This window comes from Salmo salar, chromosome ssa06 (genome assembly GCF_905237065.1).
Source record: "Salmo salar chromosome ssa06, Ssal_v3.1, whole genome shotgun sequence".
Lineage (NCBI taxonomy): Eukaryota > Metazoa > Chordata > Actinopteri > Salmoniformes > Salmonidae > Salmo > Salmo salar.
Window position 1 is genome coordinate 33,034,381 of NC_059447.1, and position 12,063 is coordinate 33,046,443.

A 12,063-nucleotide genomic window follows, 5' to 3' on the forward strand; every position below is an offset into this window, starting at 1 on the left:
GCTTCCAACTTTGTGGCAACAATTTGTGGAATGTTCTTTCCTGTTTCAGCATGACAATGCCCCCATGCACAAAGCGAGGTCCATACAGAAATGGTTTCTCAAGGTCGGTGTGGAAGAGCTTGACCGGCCTGCACAGAGCCCTGACCTCAACCCATCGAACACCTTTGGAATGAATTGGAACGCCGACTGTGAGCCAGGCCTAATTGCCCAACACCAGTGCCTGACCTCACTAACGCTCTTGTGCCTGAATGGAAGCAAGTTCCAGCAGCAATGTTCCAACATCTAGTGGAAAGCCTTCCCAGAAGAGTGGAGGCTGTTATAGCAGCAAAGGGGGGAACAACTCCATATTAATGCTCATGATTTTGGAACGAGATGTTCGACGAGCAGGTGTCCACATACTTTTGGTCATGTAGTGTAGCTTCATAGTCCACGTATTTTGATGGCTGGGGTAGAATGTGAAGATGGTTTATCGTTTAGTCCATAGCTAAATCGTTTTTTTGTCCCTCTTTGTGCAAATGTTCTGGTGGCCCTATTGTAGGCTACCCTATCATTCTGAATGTATTAATATGGTCTCATTTTATGCAATGTATAAATTCCCAATTACTAGACAATAAAGTCCAGTGAATGTAACTTTCACTTTAACAGATGACGTAACCTAATTTAATTCAATTTGTGCTGCTTCAGTTTTTTGCGAGAACTCCTCTGCTGTGGAAACGACGGAAGCGCAGTTCTGGATTTTGGTTTGACTGGTAGAAAGAAGGATGGAGTTTCTGACAGGGAACCCGTTTACTACACCGGTGGGTCAGCGAATAGGTAATTGTTACATTTTAACTAATAAAGTAGGTTTATAGTGTTTTGACAGGTGAGTTTGTAGATAGTTTACATTGTTGCATCGGACATGACTCGCTACAAGACATTGGTAGGCTACTGTTGGAAAACAGATACAATCACTCCATAAAACGCCACTAGATAATCTGTAGGCTATCGAAAGGGAAATTGGCGTCATTGGTTATGTATTTAATAAGAAACGAAACTGTGACAATTGCTTGCTTATAGTTAGTTAATTGATCAAGATTGACAGTGCAAGAAGAGATTAGATCATGCTATTACTTGACTGACACTTGCACCGCACAATAATACCCTAGAGGCGGGTTTACAGTGTTTTAATCCTCAATTTAATTGGCCAGTTTGGGTATTGTTGGTGGTCTATAGACCAATCGTTTGGCAAGCTCTGGGTGGGGCGGTGAAAAGTTGTTCCCTTCCTTCGTGACCTAATTTTAATAAAGGAGAATTTATTAAAGGTCCAATGCAGCCATTTTTATCTCGATATCAAATAATTTCCGTGTAACCATGCAGTACCTTACTGTGAATGTTTTAAATTAAAATTGTCTAAAATAAACTAAATGTACTTCTTAGCAAAGAGCAATTTCTCAAGCAATAATTTTGCTAGGAGTGGGAGAAGACAACTGAAAACTAGCTGTTATTTATTTGCGGAGGTTTGGAACACTTTCTTATTGGTATATTAACTAATTTACCAGGTAGACCGAAACTACATCCCACCAAAACAGGCAACAATTTCAGGAAGACTTCTCAAACATCTCTTACACTAAAAAGTCATTATCATTTTCACAATAGTACACTGTATTATTTCCACCTAATAGTGTGACAATATCAAACACAGACAAATCACATTTTTGACTGCACTGGGCCTCTAAGAAATAATGGAATAACGTGCATACTGTAGATGTTTCATAGTGAGTAACATTGCTGATTTAATAATTAATCTGCTTGCCAACTTGATTTTATGTAGACTACAAGTGGCCTACTATTTTATCTTATAAGCTTGAAAACTCCCCCTGTGATGTAATTGTTTTCCATCTATAATCTGCCTATTTTAATGTATATGACCACAATGAGACAGTACAAGTAGGAGAGGTTGTTCTCCTTTCTCAACTGAGCTAAATCCTGTTTCTATCCCCTCCCTTTCAGAGGAATGAAGACAGAACATTTAAATTGTTTAATAAACGTCTGCCAAGGAACCTAATGCTGGTCACATGAACCATTCAGTTAGATGGAGAAAGAATGAGTTTGACTAACAAACAGGGATTTAACTCGCATGGATGAGTAGAGGCATCAGCAAAGCAGGCTAATAAACAACTATTGAGAGTTGTGTGTTATGAGGCAGAGACCGTTTCACAGTGACTGTCTTCCAGATAATTTTATGCAAAATGAAGTGCAATGTCTCAATTGTTTTTGTTCTCAGAATATGCAACCAGCTCCAGTCTGCAGTCGGAGGACTGGGCCCTCAACATGGACATCTGTGACATCATCAACGAGACAGAAGAGGGGTGTGTATCCTCTGTTGACATAATGGACTGTTTTTTTTTCCTTTGACAGCTTACTGTATTGTGCTCTTGTTGTTTGAAGTTGATCGTTTACCTACAATGATTACAGGCCTAGAGATGCATACAAAGCAATAAAGAAGAGGATTGTTGGAAACAAGAACTTCAGAGAGGTCATGCTGGCATTGACTGTGAGTGTCACATTTACCTCTCTCATTCACCATACTTTTTCCTTTTCTTCATGAACTTGTAACCTAACTTTCTTTCTCTCTCCATCTTTCTTATGTCATGTTGGTTTTCAGGTACTGGAAGCGTGTGTGAAGAACTGTGGCCACAGGTTCCATGTACTAGTCTCAACCAGGGAGTTTGTTGAGGGGGTTCTGGTCAGGTCCATCTTACCCAAAAACAATCCCCCTCTGGTCCTGCATGACAGAGTGCTCAGCCTTATACAGGTTAGAGATGGCATTGGTACTCATTCCTTCAGTAAGTCACAGAGCTGTGTTGGAATTGACAGCTAGCTATTGTCGGGTGTGTGCTGTTTATGATGCGTGTTTGTCTATGGTTCAGGCATGGGCAGACGCATTCCGCAGCTCGCCAGCTCTGACGGGCGTGGTCTCTGTGTACGAGGACCTGAGACGGAAAGGACTGGAGTTCCCCATGACTGAACTAGACGGATACTCCCCCATTCACACTCCAAATAGGGTATACCTTCAAACAATGACTGGTGAAAATGCATGCATTTCCTCACTGACAAATACAGAGTACAACTTTCTGCTAAACCTCTCTAAAGCTGTTTTAACTCCCTACTCCCTAACACTAGTCTCTAATTCAATTGGTCCCTGTGCTCTGCCCACCAGACTGTGCCTGATAACGGGCCTACTGTCACTGTATCTGCTGCACCCTCATCCCCCAGGCCTGTCCCCATATCATCACAGCTTTCTGCATCCCAACAGAGCGAGCAGAGACCCCTCACCTTCACACCTTATCAGGTGATTGGAATGCTCACGTCATACAGGGGCCTCTAAAATGGCATGGCTTTTATTTTAGTAACACAACTATCTTTTGCATGCAGGCTGAATTCAGTCCAGGGCATTACTGTAAAATCCAATTACCTTGTGCACTGGATGTTTCAGTTACTTGTTTCACATTCAGAATTTCTAATAAAAGTTGATGCTTTACAGTATTATGCCAACCCCACCCCACACAATTTAGCATATGAGTGCTGATGCCATTGACTCCAATTCCAGGTTAAAAAGTTGAAGACCGACCTGGGAGTGGTTCGAGGTAACCTGACAGTGATGTCAGATATGATGTCTCAACTGGATCCAGCAACAGCCAAGCATTCAGACACCGAGCTGCTTCAGGTTAGTTGGTTCGCTCGCTGGGCTCTCTCTATGGCTGTCCATCCATGGCTGTGACACATGTCATCTGTTTGTATCCATCTCTCTTTTGTCCATTGCTGTCTTTCTGCTGATTCTCTGTATCTCCTGCTTTCTCTCTCTCTGTCAGTAGGAGTTGTATGCAGCATGTAAAGACATGCAGGATACGATAATGGAGCTGGTCCCAAGACTCAGTGAGGAGAAACTGACAGAGGAGCTGCTGGTTGCCAATGATGAGATCAATGCCACATTCACTCGCTACCAGAGGTATTGTCCTAAATGATCAACATGAGATGCAGTCAATAATTCCTGCTATGATAGCAGTATGATTTTCATTATTTCCTTTCCAGGTTTCAGAGACAAAGAGCTACACAGCAGGTAAGTGTTTTTTCTTAAGGATCTGTGGTCCTTTACCCTTATCACAAATGCATGTTTGGATGAGAAATATGTACTGTTCAACTTCTTCACATTTTTCTCAATCGCCTAGAGCCCGACCTACATCAACCTTATTGACCTCAGTGCAGCAATCAAGCCTGTTGTTACAGCTCCCACCCACAGCCATCTCAGCCGATCAACAGTGGACACAGTGTCTAGTCAGATGGCAGGACTCAGTAAGTAACTACAGTGTTCCTCGATCTGATAGAGGTTCTCAATGTGTCTCTATGGTACAATGAATTATCTTACCCTGTTTTCCACATAGGTATGAGGGAATTCGATGAATTTGCACAGAACAGGAGCATCTCACAGACACAACCGAGACCGAGGTAATAGACAGCTCCAACAAAAGTCCAGGTTTTGCTTCCATGGTCGACTTGATTGTTCAGACTCATAGCAAGAGTGAGCGGGAGCTTACTAAAGCACGTCTCAAGACTTTCTCCTGGCTTACTACGGTATAACAAATGGACTAGTGCTGTGGTTGTCTTGTCACTCCCTGGCTTGTTTAGGTTATAACAGTCCTGCTCCAGCTAAGGTGGTGCACTAGTCTAGACCGGAAGTGAACCTGACTGGCTCAGGATGGATACTTATCTCTCTCAAGATATTTGTGCCATTCATTCTGTCAATAAGGATTATGAATGGAGTCTGACATGAACTGCAAGCTTACATGGCTAGTGAGAAAACTGCAAACATTTGCAATACAAATGTTGAAGGAATGTTCCTCCACTGTATTTGGTTTTCCAATAAAGTTGTTCATACTTTGGCCAATGGTTACTTGTGGAGATGGCTATTATTCTACAACTGTATGTAGACTGTAAACTGCATAATTTTGTAAGCAGTGAAATGTGTGTTTCAGTGAGAGGACTGAAGGTGTTGCCGACAGTCTGGCTCAAGCACAGAACACCAGATTACAGAACACTGGAACGGTCAGTAACCCCAGAATTATTTAACCCAGGACAGATTTGAAAGGATGTTTGTTTAGGAAGGGCATTGCTTGTGACCATGGAGTCCTTATGCCCTGTGGAGTGTCACTAATATGTACAATAACCCAGTGTCTTAGTTAATGTGTAGGTCTGCCCTGCCTCTGTATGTGTAAACAATGTTCTGTGTCCTGCCACATATCCATGTGCAAAATTGGCAATTTTGTTAGTGCTATAAGATTGTCTGTCTGTGTCTCTGTTTTGTCTCCTTGTTCATAACCCAATTGTTTTGTGTTATTGCATACATGTCTACCGGTATCTTTGTTCATAAATAAAAATGCCGATCTGTGTAAAGGGTGACAGCCCAGACTCCACCCCCCTCAGCTCCTCGACACAGTTTGATTGGATGACGGAAAAGGGAATGGTGGGTCTGATTGGCTGGCACAGTGCCATTCCTTTTGCATTCTACCCCTGGGGCTTATGCTGGGATGTTTTGCATTCAAGCCTGTTTAGTGTGTGTTTTAATGAATGATTGTTTCCTTCCGTCTTTGTACTGAGATGGTTGTAGGATCTTTTTTCCGGTGTGCCTGATCTGGTTATTTTTAGCTTACTTTGATTTTTGCATTCATGTGTTGATTGTTCAGTGTTCATTTCTGAAACTGATAGATGGTGTGTATTGGCACATCTTAAAGGGATACTTCTGGATTTTGGCAATGAGGCCCTTTGTCTACTTCCCCAGAGTCAGATGAACTTGTGAACACCATTTTTGTCTGTGTCCAAAATGGCCTCATTGCCAAAATCTCCAAGTATCCCTTTTAAATCATAACTCTGCTTGCTAATTTACTCCCACTCTGTTTTGTTTTCCCTGCTGTAACTTTGGTGTGGTGGATGGATCCCTTGTTTCCCCTGTCTAAAATAAACTGGTTTCAATCAGAATACTAGGGGTCAGCATGCTTGAATGGTGGTTATGTGTAGATTGCCCAAGAAAAATGTAATGGTACTCTAGAATCTGGTCGTCACAAGAAAACAGTGGCTTACAGTAAATCCTGACAGTAACCTCTTGCCTAACTCCCCCAGATCCCTGTGAGTCAGACATCTGTGATGGATGACATTGAGAAGTGGCTGGATGTGGACGAGGTGGGTCACTGTTAGCATTCACTCAATGTCATGGTATACAAGCAGAGTCGAACTTGGTTCCATGTTATACCAGTGCCATTCCTTGCACCCCCTCTCTAATTTGGTTTTATGGACTTTATGCTTTACCCCAGCAAATGTAACATTCCTGGATTCTTGAACATATATTCAATTTTGTTTGGACATGTGACTTTTGACGTGAACACAACAGTCATGGCTTTCATGTGTGTTATGTGTATCACAGGAGGACGACATGGCTGATTCAGAGGGTGTGACAAGTGAGGGTGAGCTTCTATTTCTTAGTTCCTCATCCAGCTCTCATCCACTCCCTGGGTATCGCTATGTAGATCCAACAACAGTTTAGTTTGCTTTCTTGAACTGTTACAAAGTCCTGAGTAATCCCTTTTTGAGACCAACAAAGCCCACCTAAGGCAACTTCTCCTTCTCCCTCCTGTTTAGAGTTTGACAGGTTTCTGGCAGAAAGAGCGAGAGCAGCGGAGCGACTCCCGTCCCTGAAAGCTTCTTCTCATGACGACAACAACCACCCAGAGTCATAGGCCAAGCCGCAACCTGTCACATAACCAATGCCATTTTCCCAAATAGTGTGAGAGGACTGAACTGGCTGAATGTATGATTGGCACATACAGTGAGTAAATGACTGGTGGGAACAACAACTCCTGACAATAGGGTTGTGCTACTGACACTCAGGTACACTACAGAACTACTTTATGTTCAACTCTCATGGGTTAAGGTCTTCATGTACTATGTTTAATATATATTGTTATGTTAAGGCTAAATTAACTTGGACCAAGTGTTTTTAACTTACACTAAAAGAGTGCTTTATGATAAGAACTTAAGTCGTCCAGTGCCACTATGGATATCCAGTTGATGAGGCTGGTGGGAGGAGCTATAGGAGGATTGGCTTATTATAATGGCTGGAATGGAGTCAAACATGTGGTTTCCTTATGTTTGGTACTGTTCCCTTTATTCCGTTCTAGACATTATAATGAGCCTGTCCTAGTATAGCTCCTCCCACCAGCCTCTGGTATGGCTGCGGATACAAACATTTGCACAATTATTAAGTTTAATTCCTGTTATGTTTCTTAGAAGAGAATGGAATATGCCCAATATTTTCAGATGAACATTGAATGGTGTGCATTCCAGAAAATGCAGGCATGATAAACACAATGTTAGTAGATTGCAATAAGCTAAAATGAGGGGAAATGAATTATGTGATGCTCATGATGAATCCCATTTGTAATACAGAACACTTTTAGGAAGAGCAATATGAACCTAATTGTTTCTGGAGTACTTGAAGTTTATCAAATGTTACACAATGTCAGTCAAGATCTTGTTCTCAACTGGCCTACCTGGTTAAATAAAGGTGAAATGAAATACATTAAACACAGATGAAGTCTGAAAGATAGTTTGCTTTTATTCACTCTGGGAGATGGGGTGCTTAGTGTGTGGTCTGATTTCATGGTTCTGCAAATATGACTGATTTCTGTGTTTTGAGAAATTGGTATACCATAATTCCACTAGTCTGTGACTGTGAATAACACAAAGGTTTTGCAATTTCCAATGTCATTTAAAAAAGCATGTTGAATCTGTCAAGTACTTACAGAAGTGATAATGCTTTTGTCATATCAACTTTAAAAGGTGTCTGAAGAAACTGGGATGCCATAACTTTTATACGGAACAGCGACGGGCTAAGAGGAGTTCCAAACAGCTGGGGCAAGGGGAAGTTGAACTATGTATTTTTTTCCTTATATAAGGAATTGATACGTTCAACGTTTCAACGTTTTAAAAACGAAAGTGCCTAAAACCAAAGTATGGAAGAGGCAATTTAGAAATGTGTTGTGAAGCATAAACTAGGCCAATGTTTGGTTCTCTGAAATACTGCATTTTGATCTGTAAATCTCTGTTCTGCATGGTATCTAAACTATACTGAACTAAAATATAAATTACAATTTCAACAATTTTACTGAGTGTAAAGGGATTTATAAGTTTGAATATAATGATTAAATAATTCTACCCTGAGACTTAACTATTAGGGATATGGTCTATATAGCATGTAGAATGAGTAACTAAAGGGTTAAGCATAAGTCTAACTAGGTTGGACTAGGATAAGAGAGGAATGGGTGTCTGTGTGTTTACTTAAACACCAAGAACTGTTAAACTGTGGTTGACCTGCCCTAGCTTGAACTCTGAGGGTTTAAGATATGAGAGGGAGTCTCCCTCAAGGTTTCCCTAATCTCAGAGGAATGAAACTGTCGGCGGGGTAATGATCTACAGTGTTAAGAGATCTGGGGCCTTAATGTTAGTGTGTATGTGTGTGTGTGTGTGTGAATACGGAGCCTGGTATATAATGATGTCTCTGTACAATGGACTTCAGAGCGCCCTCGTGAATAAACACTTCTGATTCTTGTAATCTGGGCCTCTGTCTGTTTCATTCAACCAGAATCTTACACATTCTGGGTGGCAGACTGAGAATTTTAATTGAAGTTAACATTGAGAACATAATTCTCATAACAACTGGTCCTTCGAGCCGGATCCAAAAATCTGTCCCTGTCTTCTTAAGGTAACACGCCGAAAATCGTGCACGGGCGGGTCATTGACTCGTAAATAAAAGACCTGTCCCCTGAAATTGGGGTTCCATAACAGGCCGGTATATATCTAAGGTCGACAGAGATGGTGACGGAATCCAACCTACATTGCTTTTCCCAGCCTACAAGACGAAGGTTAGTAAATCTTTATTCACGGATTTGGGGAATTGACGTCTGGGCTACATTCAGAGGAATATTTGAATGATTCTTGTGTGGTTTGGACATTGATCTCTAGATCTAATTGGGCATTCTAACCTGGTGACCTATCTTTAGAATGTTGTGTAGAGAACCCTGATATAGGTAGTATTCTATGCAATTGGAAAATAGGAATTGAGTGTAGAAGCCACCTAGGGATTGTTAACCTGTTTAGGATAGGGGGCAGTATTTTCACGGCCGGATAAAAAACATACCCGATTTAATCTGGTTATTACTCCTGCCCAGAAACTAGAATATGCATATAATTGTTTGATTTGGATAGAAAACACTCTAAAGTGTCTAAAACTGTTTGAATGGTGTCTGTGAGTATAACAGAACTCATATGGTAGGCCAAAACCTGAGAAGATTCTATACAGGAAGTGCCCACTCTGACCATTTCTTGGCCTTCTATAGCCTCTTTATGGAAAACAGAGGATCTCTACTGTAACGTGACATTTTCTAAGGCTCCCATAGGCTCTCAGAAGGCGCCAGAACGGGGAATGATGACTCTGCAGTCCCTGTGCGAAAAACAGTACCGCATTTGGATAGTGGTCGATCTGAGAACAATGAAACGGGTGAGCGCGTGCACGTGAAGAGGCCATTTTACATTTTCAGTCTTTGAACGAAAACAACGTCTCCTGGTCGGAATATTATCGGTATTTTACGAGAAAAATCGCATAAAAATTGATTTTAAACAGCGTTTGACATGCTTCGAAGTACGGTAATGGAATATTTTGAATTTTTTTGTCACGATATGCGCCGGTGCGTCACCCTTCGGATAGTGTCTTGAACGCAAGAACAAAACGCCGCTATTTGGATATAACTATGGATTATTTGGAACCAAAACAACTTTGGGTGTACAGTAGAAGTCCTGGGAGTGCATTCTGACGAAGAACAGCAAAGGTAATCCAATTTTTCTTATAGTAAATCTGAGTTTGGTGAGTGCCAAACTTGGTGGGTGTCAAAATAGCTAGCCATGATGGCTGGGCTATCTACTCAGAATATTGCAAAATGTGCTTTCACCGAAAAGCTATTTTAAAATCTGACATAGCGATTGCATAAAGGAGTTCTGTATCTATAATTCTTAAAATAATTGTTATGTTTTTTGTGAACGTTTATCGTGAGTAATTTAGTAAATTCACCGGAAGTTTCGGTGGGTATGCTAGTTCTGAACGTCACATGCTAATGTAAAAAGCTGGTTTTTGATATAAATATGAACTTGATTGAACAAAACATGCATGTATTGTATAACATAATGTCCTAGGAGTGTCATCTGATGAAGATCATCAAAGGTTAGTGCTGCATTTAGCTGTGGTTTTGGTTTTTGTGACATTATATGCTAGCTTGAAAAATGGGTGTGTGAATATTTCTGGCTGGGTACTCTCCTGACATAATCTAATGTTTTGTTTTTGCTGTAAACCCTTTTTGAAATCGGACAATGTGGTTAGATAAAGGAGAGACTTGTCTTTAAAATGGTGTAAAATAGTCATATGTTTGAAAAATTGAAGTTTTGGGATTTTTGAGGAGTTTGTAATTCACGCCACGCCCTATCATTGGATATTGGAGCGGTGTTCCGCTAGCGGAACATCTACATGTAAGAGGTTTAAGTCCTCAGTGACTTTGTCCGAAATGACCTAGGGTATCTGCACTACCGGTGTAAACTAGCTAATATTGAGCTCTAAGAGAACGATTAGTTAAACCTGATCAAGGATATATTAGCAATTGAGTAAGAGAGTGAAAAGCACATACACATAGATTGTGAGAAGGTGAGCATAGAGTGTGAGCACACACATAGAGAGTAGTAGCAACACATAGACACATTGGCAAATTTCCATGGGGGTAAGAAGATAATTGCGTGTGAGATATATATATTGATCAGTCGAAAGCCATAACAACAGAAAAATGGGCTGTTGACCAGGGCCTTACAACCTCTGGGAAATACCTTATCGTTGGATGGAACCAGACGATAGAAAGTGTTTCAATTGCAATAAGACAGGACATTTCGCTCAAGAAGGTAAGGCTCCCTGTAAACATTGTGACCGAGTAGGACAAAACCACCAAAATTGCAACTCTAAGCAATAGCATTGGTGGTTCAGAGGTAGAATCCTTGCCTACCATGCGGGAGACCTGGGTTTGTTTCCCAGCCTATGCATCAGTGGATTCAAATTTGAGTTACTGATTGTCATTCAACTGTTGATATGTTTTGCCTGGAAAGATACGGTTGTTAGTGTTTGTTTAAGATATAAACCGAACGTTTTGATAGCTTTTTTAGTTTAAATTGAAAGACTAATTCATTCAAAATAATAGCGAGACGAATTCGATAAAGTACGTTGTCTGTTGTCTAAAAGGCCTGCTGAGAGGACATATAGAGAATGGGAGTTGAATTTAAATAACTGAATCAAGGAAGAGACAGTTACCTAAATCGAATGAATTATAATAAGCGGATAGGTGATTGCGATAGAGTTGTACCCACCGAAATGTGTTTTTTTATACTAAAAGAGTTGAAGAAGTATTTTATACATTTGGCGATTTACATGGTACTCTTAAAAGTTTTGGACATTTCATAAGTGTGAAGCCGAAAGAGAAGAAAAAGTTGTGAAATTTGCTTTTAATCTTACGATAGAGATAAGGCAGAACGTTGTTTGAGTAGAGGTTATATTTTTGCCCACTGGGAAGAATAGGAGAGTTGGTTGTACGCACTGGACTATATTTGGCGGTAAGGGATTGAGTTCTGAATAGTAGGATCGTAAAAGTTTTTGATAGTTTCTGGTTATTGATTCTTGGTTTCATGGTTTACTAACACTAGTGAATTGAACAGGAAGTTAATGTATTCTAACATTATAATTGGTTTCCATTACGTGGAACAATGTCAGGTTAGTAAAGTGAATTGCAGGTTGAGTTAATTTTATTTTACAGGGACAGTGCACATTAATCACAGTTGTGTGGGTATAATGGCAGGGTATTCCTATCAAACACTTTGAGAGCCTGTTTGCAGACAGACTGAAGGGGTTTTAATGTTGTAAAGCAAGCTTGGGTCAATTTAGTCAAGTAG

The 12,063-nt window shown here is 40.6% G+C and overlaps 1 protein-coding gene across 5 annotated transcripts; it reads left to right on the forward strand.

The window, feature by feature from the left end:
- Nucleotides 1-689: 689 nt before the first annotated feature.
- Nucleotides 690-7,620, forward strand: LOC106607057 (target of Myb protein 1). 5 transcript variants are annotated; one of them, XM_014203618.2, is made up of 16 exons: nt 690-813; nt 2,264-2,348; nt 2,455-2,533; nt 2,645-2,794; nt 2,910-3,044; nt 3,200-3,331; nt 3,590-3,706; nt 3,855-3,988; nt 4,072-4,099; nt 4,209-4,332; nt 4,422-4,485; nt 5,013-5,082; nt 5,432-5,500; nt 6,154-6,213; nt 6,455-6,494; nt 6,670-7,620. In XM_014203618.2, the coding sequence occupies exons 1-16, from the start codon at nt 762-764 to the stop codon at nt 6,765-6,767; spliced, it is 1,437 nt and encodes a 478-aa protein (XP_014059093.1). In that variant the 5' UTR covers nt 690-761; the 3' UTR covers nt 6,768-7,620. The 5 variants fall into 5 exon arrangements, with proteins under 5 accessions (XP_014059093.1, XP_014059094.1, XP_014059095.1 ...); XM_014203619.2 differs by having other exon boundaries at nt 3,599-3,706; XM_014203620.2 differs by lacking the exon at nt 5,432-5,500.
- Nucleotides 7,621-12,063: the final 4,443 nt, after the last annotated feature.